At 46.6% G+C, this 20,666-nt stretch overlaps 1 protein-coding gene across 2 annotated transcripts in view; it reads left to right on the top strand.

Moving 5' to 3' along the window:
- LOC110387001 (F-box only protein 6-like) overlaps positions 1 to 20,666 on the top strand; it is a 54,850-nt gene that overhangs the window by 4,319 nt on the left and 29,865 nt on the right. The window contains exon 1 of one of the 2 annotated variants that reach the window (XM_021374673.1): positions 13,526 to 15,677. The exons of the other annotated variant lie outside the window; for it this stretch is intronic. Coding sequence (XP_021230348.1) covers positions 15,443 to 15,677 — 235 coding nt within the window. The 5' untranslated portion in view covers positions 13,526 to 15,442. Of the gene's footprint in view, positions 1 to 13,525; positions 15,678 to 20,666 lie in introns of those variants that run through there. 2 annotated transcript variants of the gene reach the window in all.

Genomic DNA, 20,666 nt, shown 5'->3' with positions numbered 1-20,666 from the left:
GCACAAGCACTCTTGAGAATCTTCCTGTTATTCGAGGTACTTTGGGGTCAAGTTCTACAAAGAACAAGGGAAAAGAGGGAGCAGAGCTGGCTTACTGCATGCCTCGTATATGTGTCAGGGTGAAACAAGCAGCACTGTGGTTGGTTTTGGGGCACAAAGCAGTCAGACCCTGTGAGGTGATCTGGGAAGTACCTCATGGTTTTCCCTTTCTCCCTGAGTGGAAGTTTGGGTTCTGAAGCAGTGCTTGTCCCTGCTGCCCGGCTGTCTCCTGGGCTGGATAGGTTGAGGTCATGTTCCCTCATTTTTCCTTTCAAATTGTACCAACAGTTGGAGTGTTGAGTGTTGAAAGATTTGCTAAATATCAAACCACAGCCAAAATCACCTTGCTTTTTTTTTTTTCCTGCCAAGGTCATGGTGCACTTGGAGACTGTTTCCTGACTGCTCACTCCAGGTGAGCACAGGTGCTGAGAATCTCACCTGCAATAGATCAGTGCCCAATGGCTCTGCAGGAGCAGACTTCAGTTACCTCTGGTGTATTTGCTCCATGGGCAATCAAGCCTTGAGCTCTACACACTTGTATTTTTGTTGATCGATATCAATATTTGAAAGTTACATGTTATGTTGCCTGGTTCCTGTGAGGTGGAGAAGTAGCATGAACTTGGTTTCTGGGGGTGGCTGCAGATGGGTGTGCAAGCAGTTTCCATGGTGTAGGAGGGAAATTCAAGACCTGGAGCACTGCATTGGAGACCAAGGCTACAGATCCAATTAAAATGGAAACTAAGTTAGGAGTTAGCTGACTAGATACAACTTCTGTGGACCTAGATATACGGCATGGCATACCCATACTAGAAGTACTGAAGTTGACAGGAAAAGTTGGCCTCTAATAATTCTCTATCAGCAAAGAAATCATAGCGTGGTCCCCAGACGCAGACTCTGACAATCATTTCCTGCTGATGCTTTGGCCAGTGTGTCTGTCACTCAAATATCTGCTGAGAGGATGAACTTCTCAGTGCAGAGTGTGTGCCTGCAGGAGTCCTCGCCAAGGAGGCACAAGGAAGATGAGAGAGGTGACCTGGACTGGTGTCTGCTGCTGCACTCTGAGGAATTTTGCTTCAGAAAAATGCAAATGGACTTGGAACCAATTTTGTTTAAGGATGTGAACAGGCACTGAAAGGGCCATTCTTTCCCCTCTTACCATGACTTCTCCTTCTCTAATTACTGGGATGAATGTGTAAACCCTCACGCTGAAGTGTTCACAAGAGTGAGTTTACTTGTTTTACTCTTTCTTGGCATGAAAAGCATCTTATTAAGCAGGTTTCAATGTTTTCTCACCAAGAGATGTGGATTATAAAGCTTTAGAAATAACTTGCATCTGGAAAAGCCAATTAATACAACAAAAATTCTGATGTCACTTTCTCATAAATTAACAATTTATAGATAATTTACAGTGCTCGTGTCATTAGGCAAATGGACTTTAAATTGATTTCAAATTAGTGGGTTAATGATTTCCCGCAGGTAGTGTTTCCATGGGTAGCATTCATGGTGGCTTTTCAGTAAAGGGGTAGATGTGGGAGCAAGCTACTGCCTTGGTAATTGAGGTAATAATTGGAGTGGTGGTCACATTCAAATGCAATATTGATCTGCAAAAAAGTGCTGACTTTCTCCATCACTGTGGCAAAGAGGGGGTGGGAAAGGACTCTGGGAAAGACTGCAGACTTTGCACATTTCTTGTATAATAACTTTTTTTGGTCCATATTAACTCCAGCTGGTGCACTAAGGTAGCCAATTGATATGGTATTGTTAAATAACCTTGTAGTTTATAGGACAGGAATAATTATGCAGCTGAGTTCTAATTATAGCTGTGAGGGAACAATGTGTGCCCAAATTGATTAAAAATAGGGTGATGATTACATGGCTTCTGAGCTGTTGGAGTCTGAGGCCAACCCAAGACGGAGTCCAGCTCCAGCATTGCCACTTCTCCAGAGTCAGCTTCCATCCTTATGTGATTTTTCCCTCTTGTTTTTCTTTCATTTTGACCTGTCTCCAAATGTTGTACATACTTTGGGGGACAGGCTGATTGGCTCAGGTGTATCATAGAATGACTTAGGTTGGAGGGTACCTTAAAGATCATCTAGTTCCAACCTGCTCCCCTTCGCTGGTTGCCTTCTGCCAGATCCCAGGGCCCCATTCAACCCAGCCCTGAATGCCTCCTACCCACAAACTTCTCTGGGCAGTAGCGCCAGTGCCTCAGTACCCTCTGAGTATAACATTTCTTCCTAATGTCTGATCTAAATCTCCCCTCTTTTAGTTTAAAGCCATTCCCCCTTGTCCTATCAACACAGGGAGCTAAGGTTGGTGTCCTAATGGAAAGTCAGCAATTGATATCTCATCTTGATTACCAGGAGCTCCAGGCTTGTTTCTTATCTCAGCAAATCTGGAGCAGCTCTAGTGGCATGGTTAGCAGCCATGCTCAAAGCATCTGAAGAGGGGCTCTAAGAAAGAAGGGAACAGACCCTTTAGCAGGATCTGTTGTGATAGGACAAGGGGAAATGGTTACCAACTAGAAGAGGGGAGATTTAGACTGGATATAAGGAAGAATTTTTTTTACAATGAGGATGGTGAGGCACTGGCACAGGTTGCCCACAGAGGTGATGGAGACAGCCAAGGCCAGGCTGGAGGGGCTCTGAGCACTGATGGAGCTGTGGGTGTCCCTGCTTATTGCCGAGGGGTTGGATTAGATGGCCTTTAAGGTTCCCTTCCAACTGAAACAATTCTTTGATTTCTGTAGGCATACACTGGCATTAATAAATTGATGATCTGAGCTTCTTGTGTCTCATCACCCTAATACTAGAGGCATAAAAAATACTAATGAATTCCTCCTCTGGGAGATGAAGAGTTATTGTCCCAGCCCCATGGCCGAAGCAGGGAAAGATGCCTGCCCAAGGTCATGAGATGAAATGTTAGCGCAGCAGGGAAGGGCATTTCTCTCCTGTTGATGTAGTGCTGCCTTCTGCGAGCCCTGCTTTGCACGGATGTGTTCCATAGCGCGATGTGGGACAGCTCTGTACAAAGACTGTGGTCTAAATTGGCAACACTCTGAGCAGTGCTGTGGGCACTGTTACTCGCTGCCACGCATGGGGAGGCTGAATGCTGTGGAGGATTATATTTTGAGCACGACGGACAGTAACTCATGAACTAAATGGCTGTGGAAATGGATTTTGTTGGCAGTACATATTTGTGGAGCGCAGTGTCTCTGTAGCTGGCTGTTTACACAAACTCTATTGCTTCCAAGCTTTGTATTACAAAATTAAATTCCTCCTGCATTAAAAATTTATGTTGGATGAAAAGATCAGTGTATTGAAACTTGGTGAGAATGTCCCCCTCTGTGCACATCCTCACCTCATTTAGATGTACCTTTGCTATGAATACCAGCTGACGATCCACATCATGTGAGATAAGGTCTATAATTATCTTCTATAAGAAGCGGAAAGGTGCCCTTAAATAGGGGGCAATCCCTCTAAAGATGAAATTCATACTAACTGAGAAGTTGTTACTGCATCCCTTGTATCTCCTGTGCTCCAGAGGTGTTGAAAAGGCTTTAGAGAGAGATTTATGGGAAGGTGCCTTCTCACAATATGTTATTTTGGCTTCAAGGACACTGGAATTCTATCACTTACAGCACAGAGCTACTTGTGTCAGTGCACAATTCAGCTCGTAATTATAGCCTTTCATCTTATTAGCATATGTAAGAGTTTATATAAGTTTTATCCAAACATTTTTAGTTCATTAGGTGTTCTTGTATCTGCTGTGCCCTGGGGCATAAGGAACACTCTGCACTTGTTTTTTATGTAAATTAGACCTTAAAGACACACATAAATCTGTAGGCATGCTTCTCCCATTTAAAAATGATGCCATAAGATGCGTACAATGAAGGAGATAAGGATTTAAAGCACCATCTTGGTAGAATACAGTTTATTTTGTGTGTAGTTTTGCAGGAAAACAGAGCAGCTCATCTTACAGTGAGTCAATTATGTGAAGTCTGAGGGGAGAAGGTGGAATGAGGAGGTGGGGAATGAAAGGGAAAGCAGTGATGGTGACAGTGGAGGTGAGCAGCAGCTTGAGGTAGGGACCAAAAGCAGGGTGAGGGTGGCAGGATGGCAAAAGAGGAGAAGGATGGAAAGACTTCTGGGGCGACGTGGTCTTCCTGGTGGACCCACTGTTAATGTTGTGTGGGGAGGGAGGGTGGGATGCAGGCCCCTAGGCCCAGGCTTAGTGCTGCTGCTGGAGGAAATGGCTGTGAGCAAGGAGCGATGGCACTGCCTGCACAACACGGGAGGAGCCCCAGCCCTCCTTGCAGAAAGGCACGTTGGTGCTGGCTGTCAGTGGAGGTGCTGCACGACTTGGCTTTTCCTGGTGCATGTGTTTTCCATGGCCAGGTGGCAGCTCAGCTCCTCTGTATGAAATTCCTTTTTCCCATTAAATTGCAGGCTATTTATTTCTGCTTTCTTGGCTGGGGCTGCACGCTCTGAGTCTGGAGGAGCTGTGACCTGAAGGGCCCATCTGTTTCTCTGGATGCAGCCTGCTGGCAGGCAGGAGGGGTGAGGGGGTCATGGAGGAAGGCTTCAGGTCCTGCGGTGCTGCTATTCCCCATGCCTCCTCTCTGTCTGAGCACTTCAAGAAAAATAGGATTATTACTGTTCTATTATTGTTATTTCTCTGGCAGCTGAAATGGAGTCAGACTGACTGTTTCTCCCTGCAGATGGAAAGGCTGGGAGCTCTGGGGACAGACCTGGGAATGCTGACCTTCAGAAGGGCTTTGTTTGGTAACAGACTTTTGACATTGCTGATGGTCAGAGCGTTGGTCACCATCTTCAGAAATCCATAGAAAGGCTTCAGGAACAAGCCCACAAAGCTGCTGAAGACTCTGAATTTAGGAACCTAAGTGGCAGTTTAATGCTTTGGCTGATAGCAGCCTGTGAATGAAAGGCTCAGCCCTGCAGTGCTATCTGCAAGTAACTGTCACTCTCCATATTTAGCAAGAGCAGGGAGTGGGAGATACAACCTCTGATTAATGCCTCCTGGGAGTTTCTGCAATATTGTTTTGCAAGCAATTGTCATTTAACATTAAGGTAAATACCTAGCAGCTATGAACTAGAAAGCCTTTCTTCCTTTCCTTGGCCTCTTGGTTTCACAAGCTCTGGATGATGTTAAAACCACATCTTTTCATCTGCCAGCGCTGCAGCCACCCTGCTGCTACCCCAGAGCTCACCCTGAGCTAACAGCCCCTGCCTGCACTGTGCTGGGTTGTGGGCAGAGGCTCGCTGCTGTGATGGCCAGGAGGAGTTACAATGGTAAGGTAATGCCCCTTTTACCTCTTGCAGGAGGAGGCTGCTGGCTGGCACAGTACTGAGTGGCTGGGTATGTAAATGAGTTCACTTTCATTAGAGATCTCAGCTGTAAGAAAACACCATTAACTCCATCAAGGCTCATCTCTTTTAATACCTGTGTTCCCCTTGGACACATTTAAGTTTCTAGGCTAATGATTTCTTAGCAGACTCTGGTGACTTTTACTTAAGGAAGTTGCTTGAGATGCCACTCCTAATATTTTTTCCTCCATTTCTAAATGATGTGAAGTCTTTTAATTATTATTGCTCCTCTGAAATGTTTAGTGCCTACCTTTCCTCGTTTCCTCATCTGGTTCTCATCGATGTAACCCAAGCAGACTAATGGGGTCACAGAAACCTGGAACGCAGTCCTTCTCACTGCTGTGTTGGAAATGAAATCGCATGGTTTTGGGATCACTGCATCATTGCAGGTGATAATGGTGCCAGTACCACCCCTGTAAAGGTGGCAGAAATTTTCTTCAGTGAAGGACAACACCTTCCTTTTTCATCAGCCCCCTAAAGGCCAGCAGTGTGTCTTGTTCTGGATCCTTCAGAGTGCAGCAAACAATTACTGATGCATGAAAGCCACGACTGCCCGTGCTTTAACAGCATTGCAAATTATGCTCATAAATTCACAGTGTGGCTAATTGTTGTTGTAAGGAGTAGATGTACTTTAAGGAAAAAAAAAAAAAAAAGAATCTGTAAACACTCCAATGCCCTGCTGAGCAAAGAACTATTCATCTTGGATGAGGAATGGCCTTCCAGAGCAATGTGAGTGCAAACTGGTTCACAAACTTCTCAAGGGCACTCGCGTTCCCCTGGTATGGTTCTGGGTGAGTGGGATCTGTGACAGAGTTCTGTGGTCACTGTTTTTTTGTTGTTGTTTTATTGTAGGATTTCAGTTGCCGCTAAAGCAGCATGCCTCGTGATTACGGTGTTATTGCTTGCTCTGGGAACCCCTCTGGCCTGGCTGAGATGGGGGCTCCCCTGTGCATCCCTCTGCCCTTGCGAAGAGGAGGTATGCAGTAGGTTTGAAGGATTACAGGCAAAGTGGATGTGACCAGCTGAGGCAGGGGAAAGATGTAAACCTCATTGTGCAGGGAAAGTGAGATGCTGGGCAGGCTGCTTTGTTAATTTGCAAAGATGCTGTTGCTCCTTAAGAAGGTTTCTGCCCTTCACCTGTCTTGAGGCTGTCCTCAGGATTAATGGAAGACCCAGGAATGAGTCTCAGCCCAGAGCGGCCTCATCTGGTGCCCAGGGCAATCAGTGGAGGAGCACCTGTTTGCTGAGGAAGTGTCAGGCTCTCACTCCTGGCCCTGGCTGGCCTTGAACTCCCCTTCTTTAGCCCTGTGATCTACCAAAGCCCATCACTTCCCGTGGTGGCAACTGTACCTTCAGATACTGCTGCCCCATTCCTACCAGTGCTGAGCTCTGCTTGCCAATACAGTCCTTTAAAATGGCACTTTGCTTCTCTGGTGCTATCATTCTTCTGAGCCTTTCTCACTTCGTTCCTAATTGGATCCTCCGTACTCAATTGTCTTGATCTGTGGAAACGTTGTCAGGATGAATTTTTGGCTGTTTTTTTCTTTTCTTACAATGATTTATTGTATTCTAATTCTGGTTTCAGTGTTCAGGTTTCACTTGGCAGGATGTGAGATTTGCAGGGAGGCAGAGTGTGGTAGGTTTCATAAAGAAAACAGCTGTTCTCTCTGATCAGGGTCTGCTCTTCATTACTCCGGCACAGGGCTGGTGTAGCAGAGATGAGAATCTGGCTGCTTGCAAATTGTTGAGGCTGTAGCTTTCAGGACACTAAACAGGCAATGTATGTGCATTTTAATAATTGTAACCTTCACAGCTAGCACAGTTTCTGCTGAATGTGCAAAATGTAAACCTGCATTATAATAGCTGGGAAGGTTGTTTGTGGTAGATCTTGATATACTGTTTGGATTGGGCTTTGCTTTGCTTCAGGATGATCTGGTGAGGCTTTGGAAGGGAATGGTGAGCTAACTGAGCATTCAGCAAATAACAGCTTTCAAAAGGTCCTTGTCTAGTGAGGTAAGAGACACCTCTGAAAACATGCTTTCATTGGTTAGCACACGAGACAATGCCCTTGTTGGCTGAATGGGACACTTGAATTAGAGGTAGTAATATTGCTTTGAGCTGTGCAAGTGCTCTGCATAATGAAAATGCTCTCAGCCCTTCCTTGTAATGCTGAGGGGAAGCAGCTTATGACAGTACAGATTCTGTGGCTTTTGCCTTCAGTGCACAGTGGGAGCTGTACTGAAAGTAATGCCAGCTTCTGAAAAGGACTTGGATGCTGCAAGGAGCTTTGGTGCAAACACCAAGATTGGCAAATGTGTATTCCTGCAGAGATTGGTGCTGGACAGTTCTGAGGCTTGACACCATGCAAAGTGGGGGCTGATGGGAATCAGACCTTGAAGCACGCAGCCTGCTTTATTTGGCTGGGTGTCAGCTGGGGTTTTGTGCCTGGCTGTAGTGACTCCTATTGTCACAGCTGCTCTTTAAAGGGGAAAAAGCTCTGTAGCCTTTCTAAAGGGAATACTTCAAATGTAAAGTCAAGCTAAGCTTTCATGTAAATAATGCAACTTCTCCCTTCACTGGTGTGGAGCCTTGTATAGAGTACGCTTTCAGCTGGCAGCTACCAGTGACCTTTCTGGGAGAGGGAGAGGAAAGGTCTTCCCAGGAGGTATAGTGCTGCTGTTGGAGTCTGTTCCTGCACAAAAAAAAAAAGAGGTGAGAGCAGCACAGAAGTGTCTGACTCCGATGTGGACATGGCAGGCAACCCCACTGCTGGAGGACCTGGGGCCTGACCTCCTGCCTGCTGAGTTGAGCCGGGGCACCTTGACTCTGCCAGTAAGCCAAGTGTTGCTCTGTTACGGGGAGAAGTAGGCAAGGGCTTCAATCTGCTGAAGTCTGAAGGCTTCAGGCTGAAGTATGTTACTTTAGCAATTCAGTGTATGGAGAGGCAGGGGGGAGCTGGGATCCTCTAGCTGGCTCCTGGCAACTGGTTAGATCAACTTGAAGGGGGGAAAAAAAAAATCATCATCCATCCCCTCCGATCCCAGATGTGTTTTAAAAGAGCTGCCCAGAGAGCTGTGGATGCCCCATACTTGGACCTGCCCAAAGCCATGCTGGATGGGGCCCTGGGCAGCCTGAGTTGGTGGGTGACCACCAGCCCATGGCAGGGAGTTGAAGCTCAGTTCTATGATTCCATCATTTTTATTCCAATTCTGAATGGGAGCATACCATGAATGAATGCTGAGTATTATTCTGAGGACACTCAGTTATATTCGTGTGTGGTCCCCCTTGCTGCTATAGTGGGCCCCTCAGACTTCCACTGCTGTATCTCAGCAGTTGAAACCTCTGGGCCATAAGCTATTTAGCTTTCCTGGCAAAAGTTTTCAAGCAGAGCACGAGGCTTTGCAGGCAGCGTGTGGGTGAGTGTGAGAAAAGCCAGCAAGGTGTTCAAACTCAAGTAGGTCAGAAGTGAGAACCCAAATTTCACAGGAAACACTGATACATGCACTTTGAGAGATTTTTGTTTCAAAGGGGGGGGGGGGAATATTTTTTCTTTGAAATTCAGCTTTTCTAGAACTGAATCAACAAAACGCTTCCCTGCTACTCTTGAAATAATCACCCAAGTCTTCAGTTTAATCAAAACATTTATCTTCTCTGGATTTGGTTGGAAGTGTTCCAAACTGATGCAATCTGAGCACATTTTTTAACTTGAAAAAAAATGTGATTATTCAGCAGAGGAGTTGAAAAGTTATGGTTGATGCATAATTCGCTCCTGTTGCCTTCATCAACAAGCACGAATGTGAGTCAAAACTTCAAGAACAAATGCATTGCTGTGACCTTGGTCATCTTGCAGCCAACCTTTCCACCTGCTTTCATCTCCATCTTGTGTTACTTTCTAATTAATACCTTCAGGCACGTGGTTCAGCTGCTGTCTGAATCGGGGCCCAGTGTATAAACCCTTTGTGAAGTTGATCTGTGGGAACAAAAGGCCCTTATGAAGGCACTGTCTTTGTGGTTGCTGCGTGGGAGGTGTTACAGTGTGTGGGAGGGGATGAAGGGGGAACGGGCTGCTTTGTGATCACAAATCTGAATACATTCTCTGTATTAAGGTAGGGAGTCTTATTTTCTTTACACAAAGGAGCCCAAGAAATAAGAGGTTTAGCTTAAGTCATCAGTACAAAAAAAAGAAACGTGCCTCCAGTTGGGCCTCTGTAAACAAATGAAGTTGGATGTGTGCCTGAACAAGTGATAGCTCACAAACAAAAACCGCTCCAGGTGTGACACTTCCTTGAGGGGTCTTTACTGAAGAGCAGAATGCGAATGTGTAAGTGGGGCTGACCCGGTCGTGAACTTTGATGGCTGCAGCTTGTTCCTGTGAACAGAACACTGCTCCCTGGGGAAGGGGACTTGGCTGGAGGTGGGTGGTGTGGATCTGTTGTGTGTGTCACTGCAGGGCTGGTCTGTCTGCATGGCTCCTTGCATGCACACACATCTTCCTGTGTATGTTGGTTTTTGCAGATGTAGCAACCCTTAGCAGGGTCTGTTGCAACAGGACAAGGAGAAATGGTTTCAAACCAAAAGGGAAGACTTAGATTGGATGTAAGGAAGAAATTTTTTACAGTAAGGTACTGGCACAGGTTACCCAGATAGGTGATGCAGACACCCAAGGTCAGGCCAGATAGGGCTGATGGAGCTGTGGGTATCTTTGCTTATTGCAGGGAGGTTGGTCCAGGTGGCCTTTAGGGTCCCTTCCAACTCAAGCGATTCTGTGTTGCGCCATTGTACACAACTTGAAGTGCACAGCTCTGCTCCTGTACCCAAGGCACATCCACCGAGGAGGAGCTGTGGGTGAAACCGTGTTTAGAGTGGAGGAGACCAGCAGTGCAATAGGAATGAGGCCTCTTTTCAGAGATGAAGGGGCAGGAGTTGGAGCACTGTAAACCAGAAGCTGGGAGCCCCCTGCCTGCTTTCATCCTTGGCAGCACTCTGGTCACCCTGCAGAGAAAGAGTACGTGGGAATGCAAACTTGAATGGAACCAGTAGAGCAGGGACTATCTGCAGAACAGGGACCAGCGGGTGCAGGGAGCTGAAACACAAAGCATCTCAGTGACATTTTCCCGGTCTCCCACAGAAACTGCTGGTTTATGACAGTGAACAGCAGGAAGCTCAGAAACAATTTCTCCTTTGACATTTAAATTGCAGACAATGTTTCCAATTAAATTTCCTTTTTTTTTTTTCTTTACTAGATGTTGTTTCAGGTGTATTAGCTGCTTTATTTTATTAAGGTTATTATTATCTGTTGTTGAGGCTGCCAGCGACGCAGAATTTGCTGACATTTTGTCAGAAAGGTCTCTGAAAGCACTGCCTGCTCTTAACCTTTGGAAGCGCACAGGACTTTGCTGTTGGGCATTTGCCAGAGCCATGGCTGTCTTCAAAGCTCTGCCTCTGGTGGGACATGCAACCTCAGCAAGTTCTGGAAGTCTCTGGGGCTCTGTAACTGCCCACCCCTTGGCCATGGCTTGTAGGCTCTTTGCCTTGGTGGAAGATAGTGGGGCCTCTGGGAAGGATGTCCAGGGAAAGCCCAGACTCGCTCCTGGAATTGCCTTTCAGAAAGGTATAGAGCTGAGCCCAGGTATTTCTCGGGCTTTACTTTTCATCCATTTCATTCCACTGTATGGATGAAGGTTTTCTTTCTTTGTGATGAAGGATGTTCCCTGTCAGGGCTCTTAATCTCTGTCCAGATAAGCCTAGAGACCTGGAAGGACAGGAGAGAAGGACGATGATCTCTGCCTGACCAGCTGCAGAAGACTGACAGAGAATGAGAGGTTAGGGCTCCTAGCAGGACTGGGAGATGATGTGCAGGGATTTTGCACTATGACTCTTTTCCATTGCACTGGGGTGAGGGTTTAGCTTGAAGACAGCAAGGCTAAGGCTGCAGCATTACCGTGAGTGAGCAGGAGATGCGTGGGGATCAGCTGCATAGTTGTTCCAGGCTTTGTGAGGAGTGTGTTGCAGGGATTTCACTTTGCAGGGAGCCGTGTAGTTAAATCCCCTTCAGTTTATTTGACTGGTGCTGCTCACGTAAGTTACTTTATTCTGCTAGGGATACCTCTGGTCCTAGCATGTTAGGAGAGAGGAATGCCCTTTGCTACGGCAGAGTTCTCGAGAGCTAATGCAGCTGCCTTTGGTTACTCTGAAGGCTTTTGGGAAGTGGGAGGGAGAGAGCTTGGAGCCTCTTAGTGGTGAGCTACATCTGGGCTGGAGCAGCTGCTCCAGTAGCATCAACCAAGCAAGACAAGGCCCAGTTCTCTCTCCTGCATGTTGTTACCCAGCAGCGGATCGGACGTCCTGCTGGTGTTAAGGGCAACTGGGGCATCTGTACCCTCAGGATAGTAACTTGCTCCAATAAAACTCAGGATTTCTGCTGATGTTCTTTGTGTCTGCATAACATCTTCTGTGTCGAAGTCCCAGAGCCCTTATGAGCCTTCATTATCTGGCTTTTTTCATCACATCCTTGTGGGGTAATATACTTCCTCAATTTAGAGATAGGCACTTAGAGGCACAGAGAGGCTAAGGTCAAGAGGAGAGATGTGTGGAGAATGGTAATACAGACCAGCAAAGCATTTTGATGCTTAAATTCCTTGTGATTCTCAAGGAGAACCCAAAATGCTGAATTACCTGTGCCTTTACAAAGCTTCCTTGCCACAAGTGCAGCTCTCTCCTTGCTGATACAAGGTGAAGAGGAAGCGAGAGGAGCACCACTCCCAGGTGCATGGCACGGGACTGTCCAACTCAGCAAGAGAGGTTTGGGGCTGGAGATGCATAGCAGGAAGGAAATGCAATTTATTAAGGCACAGACTTAAATAAATTGGTTCATTTATAAAATCAACTTCTCCAGGCTACTTAGCTTTTTGATGTCTCACCAGTATTTAATTGTCTTAACTTGATCTTAATAGAATTATTAGGTTTTATATCTCTGTAGATCTTGAGATTTATTTCCCAACTCTCAATCTATTGGCCTGTGGCAACACTTCAGCTTAGCTTTGATTTGCAGGGGGGAAAAGTTATTAGGCCAGTGAGCTAGTTCTGCATTAGCAAATGGAACAGTTCCTAATCAGCTCATCTACGTTTTGTGCTGCAGACTTCAAATGAAACATTGCTTTAGCGATATTTACTGCAGTGGATGTTGTTTTGACGAGTTAATTGTTCCCCTTTATCAACCTGGAATGGCAAAAATGGCGCTGGAGTTTCCTGCTGCCTTCGGTATCTTCACCTCTCCGCTGTTGTGAGCGGTGTGGGGGTGTGTGTGGGAAGGGCACTATAGCTTTGTCATGGTTTTATGACTTCCGGTTATTGGTATTCCACATCATAACATCATGTAGCGTATGTACCTGGTTCTCAGAAGAGAAGGACTACTACATTCCCCAGGGGACTTTGCTCCTCTGTCACCGTTTCCGCTCAGAGGGAAAGGTAAAAACTCGCAGACCACAAGACCTTGCTCTCTTTCCGCCCGTCTCTCGTCCCGGCAGCACCTCGCTCCCCAGCCATCTTATTGTCGGTATTAGAGTAAGGCCTGCTTTAATTTTGGACACTCTCTCTCATTGTATTGAATGTATCAGCTTAAATTGTAATTATATTGTACTATAGTGTGTTATTTTGCATTCCGATATCTTATTTAGTAAATTAGTTTGTTTCTCCTCAGATTGTTGCTGCCGTTTTGTTCTCAGGCCCATCTCCCTACCCTATTTTCCCTTTTCCCTTTCCCAGAGCATGGGTCCGTGGGTCCCCTGCACCATTGGTCACAGAACCGGGCCGAAAGCCCATAAACCGTTGACATTTATTGGTGGAGGATGCAGGCAAAGTCTGCTTTTTAGCTTTTAGAAAGAATCTCTGCTCTCAGAGAGCTTTGTTATCAGTTACTGCAGGTGCTGTAACTGTAAACGTGACCTTGAAAAGTCCAGGCGGACTGCCAGTACTGTGGGATATTTTGCAAACTTTTTGTACGCTTTTTGTAAACTTTTTTTGGCTGCTGCTAGCTTGTTTTTGTAAAGAGGAAAAAAAAATGATTTTGATTTCTCTTTTAAAACTGCCCTTTAAGGGAGTGCATTCCATCATTCTTTCTTTTTTAATGCTCAGAACATACTGGGCCTTTATTAAGTTCACCACGCTGCTCTATGGAGCTTTTTGTATATGTAAACAACTGAAAACATTGATGGAAATGCCACGGTATCTGTATACATTGTATACAATGGGGCATACAGCTCCAGAGGAAGCTGCTAATTTTACAGAACTTCTGATTTTTAAGCAGGCCTTCAGTCTCTCCTTTGAATCCTTGATGCGTTTTTTGAATGCTCATTTGACCATGTTGTCGATCTCCCTGAATGTATTACTCATCATTTTATTCAGTATATATATTTGGAGGAGGCCTCCTCCAAAGCCAAAGGATACTGAGTGGCAGGGAGTGTGGAGAGACTTGGGAGAGACTTTAAAGAGATGGTCATCTCTGGTGTCATGGAAATTTACTCCTGAACACCTGGAGGATCCTGAGAGCCTAAGCAGATATTTGAGACAGGGATGTGGCAGCTCTGGCAAATCTGAGGAGGCACAAATTATTTGGGGCCTAGCTCATGCTTATCGGGCCTTATTCAATACTATCCCAAGAGAGAGAGTCTCCAAACCAAAACAGAGAGTTTCCAAGCTGAAAGGAAGAGTATCCGACAGAAAGTACTGAATGAGCGAGAGAGTCTCAAAGCTGACATGCAGAGTTTCCAGGAGTGGGTCCGAGCTGAGAGAAATAATCTTCGATCTCAGCAAAACACCTTCCAATTCGAGCGGGACACCCTTTGAAATGAGCGGGACGCTTTACAGTCCAAGCTTAACAGCCTCCAAACAGAACAAGACAGCCTCCAAAGTGAACAAGACAGTCTCCAAATTAGACAGTCTTCAGTCCAAACGAGACGCTCTCCAATCTGAACGGGACGCCCTCTGAAACGAGCGAGACACCCTCCAATCCAACTTTCACCCCATCCGATCTGAACATGGCACCCTCCTAACAGAAAAGCTGGTCCGAGCCGAGCTTGAGAGACAGAGCATGGAAAATGACCAGCTTGATCAATCACAGGAGGCACCACAACTGATGTCAGTTGCCCCTGTAAGAGGACGGAAGGTGAAAAGGATGTCTCTTCCTTCAGAAGGAGGGCTTAGATCCCCAGCAAGATCCCGGTCACCAACACCCAGCAGGGCAACAACAACTGAAAGAGACATTGAAATCCTTACTACTCGACCTCTGAAAATGACTGAACTTTGAGTCTTGAGAAAAGACTTTTCACGGTGCCCAGATGAACGCATTGCCACCTGGTTACTTCAATGCTGGGACAATGGGGCTAACAGTGCACTGCTAGACAGTGCCCGCCAGCTGGGAAGTATTGCCAGAGACTCAGCTATTGACAGACGTATCAGTAGATGCCAGGATGAGTCCTTCACTCTTTGGAAGCGGATGCTATTAGCTGTAAAGGAAGAATGCCCCTTCAAAAATGATCTGATGCCTGAGGCAAAGAAATGGACTACTATGGAAAAAGGCATCCATTATTTGAGAGAATGCGCCGTGGTGGAAATGTTATGTGACCCCATGTTCATTCCTGATGATCCAAACCAGGAGCACGATCCTGAGAGAATCAGGTGTACACCAGACATGTGGCGTACATTCACAAGAACTGCACCAGAAAAGTACGCCGGTACATTAGCAGCCACGTATGGCAGATGGGAAAGAAGACCCCCTATGGGTGAACTGATTTCCAGGCTCCGTGACTTTGAGCTACATTCAACCCTTCTGCAAGTTTATGCTTCAGCCATTGTAAAGGTAACTGAAAGACTGGATAGACTTGAGAGTGATCACGATGATATAATAGAGGAACTGACTTCTTTGCCTCATGACGATAAACCTGATGACGACCAGGATTATCGAGACACCCTACGGGAGGGACTGAGCAATTTGTTTTGCTCCCAACTTGCATCATCCAATGTCTCTCTCTTCTATTAGAAGAAGAAGACGTCCTTCTGCTCAAGCAAGTGACAACAGTAAGACTACATCGCACATTGCCTTGTGGCATTATCTACGTGAGCATGGAGAAGACATGAAGAAGTGGCACAAAGAACCCACTCCTGAACTACAAGCACGGGTAAAAGAACTGCAAGCCAGATCAACCACCAAGGCGAAATCCTCCGCTCCTGTTGCTGCGGGAAGTGGCAAAAGCGGTAAGGACCCTGATCAAAAGAACAATGGAGGTAACAAATAGAGGGGCCCTGCCCCCAGCCGGGGGGGGGAAAGGGACAATAGAGTGTATTGGACTGTGTGGATTCGATGGCCTGGCACATCAGAACCACAGCAGGCTTTGTGGTGGCCAAGTGCTGTGTATGGGGTACAGGTTTTTGTTAATTAAGGCTTTGGAGTTTGGAGACGATCTTTTCAAGTGGAACTGCAAAATGAAGTTTTGAGTGAGAGCGGATGAATGGATGGGAGTGGCACAGTGAGACAGGAAGATAAAATATTTGAAGTTTCAGTGTTTGTGCTGTTCTGAGATGCCGAAGTATGTTTTGAAACAATCTTTGCTTATTTGTTTGTTTTTTCCTCTTTCCTCTTTAATACAAAACAGAATTTCCTGGACTTGATCCAAGATGAAAATTTCACTTTTCATTTGCTCAGTGACTGAGTTAAACTCACTGCCTGCATCAGCTGCAACAGGCTGCCAGCAAGTAAAGTTCTGGCTGAGAAATGAGAGGTGGACCCCATATCTTTGGGGATTGTGCTTGTTAGAGAAGGGGAAGGCATCTTGGGACACCAGTAGATTTAGCTGGAATTAACAGCAGGGGTCAGTGACAGCTCTGTCTGTGGCTGATAAGTAAAAGAACCAGCTCAGAACTGCAGGTCAAGAAACAGCAGTTGTCATTACCCTAGGAGCACCGATAACATAATCCTTTAATAATACCAACATAATACCAGCAGCTGTGGGCAGGGAAAACTAGAAAACCTGGCCCTGAAATTGGTGTGGAGTGACATGGGAGAGGAGAGAAGGCTGAGTGCCTGGATGGATGGGGCACGGGAGGTCTGGAGCAGAATGTGGGCAACGTGGGAGTGTATCTCTGAGCATCGGAGGTGGCTTTGCTAGGAACGATGCTCTGCTGCATGCCCTAATGATTTCCCCAATCCCAAAGGGAGTGGTAGGATGTGTGCTCCTGCTCATGCCTCAGACTAATGCTGTGGCTGCCTGCTGGGAGGAGGAATCCCCTTTGGTTGCCCCTGGGCTGCTCCATGCCTGAGCCAGAAGCACCAGCTGCCTGGGGCTGGGGCCTCTTGTGCTGTCTAAGGGACTTGGAGGGACAGGGATCTTAAGGTGTGAGAAGTTTCTGCAAAGAGCTGAATATAATGTAGGAAGCAGGGCTTGCCTCTTACTGGATATGTTATCCCACAGCGCTCTGCCCCCCGCTTAAGAAAATATTGCCCTCCAGATTCAATCCTGTAGCCCATTATTCATGAGGTCATTACTGTTTAATTTAATCACCAAATGTCAGCTCAATCCCATTTATTCTGCCAGCTCACTGGAGATTTACCTATTTATTTTACATTTCAAATGAATTGCTCATTATTCTGTCATTCTGGGATTTTATTCTGTAATTTATTTTGCGGGCCCTGACAAGTTGAAAATGAGCCCTGGTTCTCCTCTGTCTCGCATGTTAATCGTCAGGGCTGTGGTTCAACTGTTTGCTTGCAGGACCAAGGGACCTGACCCAGTATTCAAGGAGGGAAGGAAACCAGACTGTGTAATCCCACAGCTGCTCTTGCTGATTCAACTGTGACAAAGATATACTTTTTCTTTCCTCACTCCCTCACCTCTCAGGTTAATGTCAAAGGACAAATTACCCTGTGCAGCTCGCTGCTGAAATACATCACTGCAGTTCAGAGGTCCACAGCATCCCTTATGGTGTGTGGGCATGGGTGTGGATGTGCAGATAGTCCTGGGAGCAAGGGCTGTAAAATACAAATGTTGGAGAATAAACTGTTTCAGCGTATAAATCAGCCTTCTGTTTTTCAGGTTAGGATGAAATGGTCCCTGGTGAGGAACTGTCCTTAGATTGCCTGTTATTTCCAGCTCTACTTTACTTTTCTTTGCTCTTGGCTTTTGTTGCTTTTGTTTCTTTTTGTTTCTTTCTTCTCCTGATGCTGAAGAAGACAAACCTGCTCCAGCTTGCAAGCTCCCAGGCTCCTGTGGTGTCCCCATGCCTGGATTAGGTCTTGCTGTCTCCTGTGGGTCCATGTGCTCACAGATGAGCTCCTTGCAAACAGGTTGTCATGCTTGCATGCTTCTCTGGCTGCTGGATAGCTGCCTTGCCATCTGAGCCCCATCCTACCCCCGCCTCATCCAATCTTTCTCCCTCCTCTTGCAGAACAACATATTACGGAAAACCAATTTTCTGTCTGGATTAGTTCTTTATCTGCCAATTGAGCGCTCTGTGCTATCTCTGTTACCCTGTGAGCTGCTGGGACCCACGGGCCCTGCGCATTGCCCTATTATTATCCAGTTGAAGATCAGCTCTTCTGTGCTGGAGAGAAGGCTTGTTAAGGTAATTCACAAAAGGCAAAAGACATCAGCAGGTACTAGAAGGAGCAAGAGGAAGAATCTGGAGGATACAAAGGGGGATTTCAATCTTCAGGCTCATTTCTTGGTGGAAAATAAGCTGAGCATCCTCTCAGTTCTAAGCCAAGAGCAAAAATCCACTGGGTTTGTCTTTGTGATGCTTTCCCTGACGCTGGCACAAATCCAAAGCACCTCATTGATTTTCTGTTTTGCCCAGCCTGAGATCAGCAGGATGAGATTGCTGCTGTTTGCTGGGCTGAGTTATTGCCTGCTGCTTCCAGTGAAGCTCTCTGGCAGATACAAAGGGGTAGATCTAGTTTGCTTGTTTTGTTTTGTTTTCCCCCTGAAATGCCATTTCTGGGCATTGTATCTTCCCACCCTTCTCAACCTGGGCGATCCAGGGCATGTTTGGAAGTCACAGCTTTGTAGGACTGCATAAAGCTCTCCTGGTTCTGCCTCACCATCTCTGCAAAAGTTAGTCTAGTTCCGGCCAGACGTAGCCCTGCTTGGAAATCCTGGGTGCTGTTAGCAGCACTGAGAGTGACCATAGGCATGGGGGCACAGAGTGACTGTCTGCACCAGTCTGCCATCAGATTTACTGGCATCAGGACAGGGGCACGTGGCACAGAGAGGAGCATGGATTGAAGCAAAGTCTTTAGAAATTGCTGCAGTATGAGCAACTTAGAAATGAGCAAGCGGCCTAGGAGCCCTGCGGTGTCTTTGGATCTGGGTCGAGTTTCTGCTCTCTCCCTGGAAAGGAAACTTTCTGGTGGATGGGATATGCCGGTTTCTGCTGTTCTTCAGTGCAGGGAGGAATGGAGCGGCTGAATGCTGAGTATTCATTCTGGTGAACAGCAGTTTAGAAAGCACAACTTTCCAGCTGGCTGTCAGGCATGTTTATTTCTGGGTATTTAAATACTCTTAACTTGGCCGTAACTGAATTTGTGTCCTAGCGTTTATCTTAATTATCCTCTCTGATTCCTCTGTCAGTATTTAGTTGAAGATTAATTGGGGAAAACAGCGGTATGCATCCTGCTTGGAGGATGTGGATCCATCTGCATACATCTTGCAGGCTCCAGGGATGAGAGCAGTTACGTTCTCACTTTGTCCTCCCGTCTCAAAGGTCACTGCCTCTTCTGCTTCCCTTCCTGCTGCCCTCCTTACACCATGGAGGGGTGCTGAGTCACTTAAGCAGCATCTCTCCTGGAGCAGAGTGGCCACAGTGGGAAGCATGCCGGATTGAGCAGGCTCTCCCATGCACCTCCCTCCACCCTAGGTCTCTGCGGTGCCGTGATGAGGGTTATCAGACCACCAGCACGTGTTAGTGTGCTGCCTGGTTGGATCCTGCTAGAAAAGTGCTGTGGAGCCCTTCTGAGCGTTCCTGGCTCTGCTTTCAGCTGAGCAAGGGATGACTAATAGAGGTTATTCCTGCAAATGCTCCTTTCACCCATTAACAAGCCGTTAATGGTGCAGAGATCCAATAATAATTCTTCAGGCTGGCTGGGGGTTGTGTGGCAGAGTCCCTGCCAAGCAGCATCTCCTGCAGCCTCCTGCGGCTGTGAGCAGTCAGGGGATGGGGGACTACTGCTGGGGAGCTGAATGAATCAGAGGTTTAAGCTCCTTACTCTGCTCCTGTAAGGTGTGAGTGTGGCCGCAGACACAGCTGGTGGCCCTCTTAACAGCCGGGGAACTCAGGGCTCAAAATCACTCACAGTGCCGCGGGCGAGCACTTGCTTTAGGCTGATTTTCCCCAAACCTCACTGTTTCCAGATTGGAAAATCCAGGAGCAACCCTTGCTTGATTCAGCAGGCCACGTGCTGGTGGGAGCGGCTGTTTGATGTGGCAAAGCTCCACGTATCTCTTAACTGTAAAAACGCATGCTTCTTTTGAAGCTACGTAAGCAGTCACGTTACTGAGAGCACTAAGTAGAAAATAGAGCCCCTCGACATCCTCCCTGCTGGTAACACATTGTGAAAAGCTTTGCTTCCTTTTAAAAGAAGCAAAGAGCTTTGCTTTACTGCCAATAGAAGATTCATTTCTCTGGCAATTGGCATAAAATAAATCTATTTAAACAGAGGTAATTTGGTGCAAAGGAATTGATTTTTTTTTTCTATCACAGTAATGTTGGATAAAACTAGTTTCTTTAAAATTACAAAAAAAGAAAAAGGAGGTGGGAGGGAGGGCTGCAGTTGGGTATTGTGCATTGTTGTATAGCTGTTTGCCTCTGTATTTTCTGCGGCCTGTCTCAAGGAGACCTTGCTGTGCCTTTTTATCCCTGATTTGTTTAGGTTTGCTTCCAGTTTTGCATAAGAATTGCCTGGCCAGTTAGACCAGCCCCTAACTGCAAAAATGTCCATTTAATTCTGGATGATCCCATTTCTAGGGATGAGGGGTAGCGTAGAAATGCCGTGGACACCCATGAGGTCTGCTAAGAGGATGCAGGGACTCAGAGCATTGGATATTTGGGCCATGGGTTACCTGGTCCCTTCTGCCCCGGTGGACACTGACTACCAGGAGCAGCACATAACAGGACAGCAGGGATGGAGCTGAACTGAACGCATCTCCTCTCCTTCCAGTGCCTGTCAGTCGATATCCTTCATCAGAGCCTTGA

The sequence above is a fragment of the Numida meleagris genome, chromosome 20, assembly GCF_002078875.1.
Source record: "Numida meleagris isolate 19003 breed g44 Domestic line chromosome 20, NumMel1.0, whole genome shotgun sequence".
Classification (NCBI taxonomy): Eukaryota; Metazoa; Chordata; class Aves; order Galliformes; family Numididae; genus Numida; species Numida meleagris.
The sequence above is the reverse complement of the archived record's forward strand: the minus strand, read 5'-3'. Positions and strand labels throughout refer to the sequence as shown.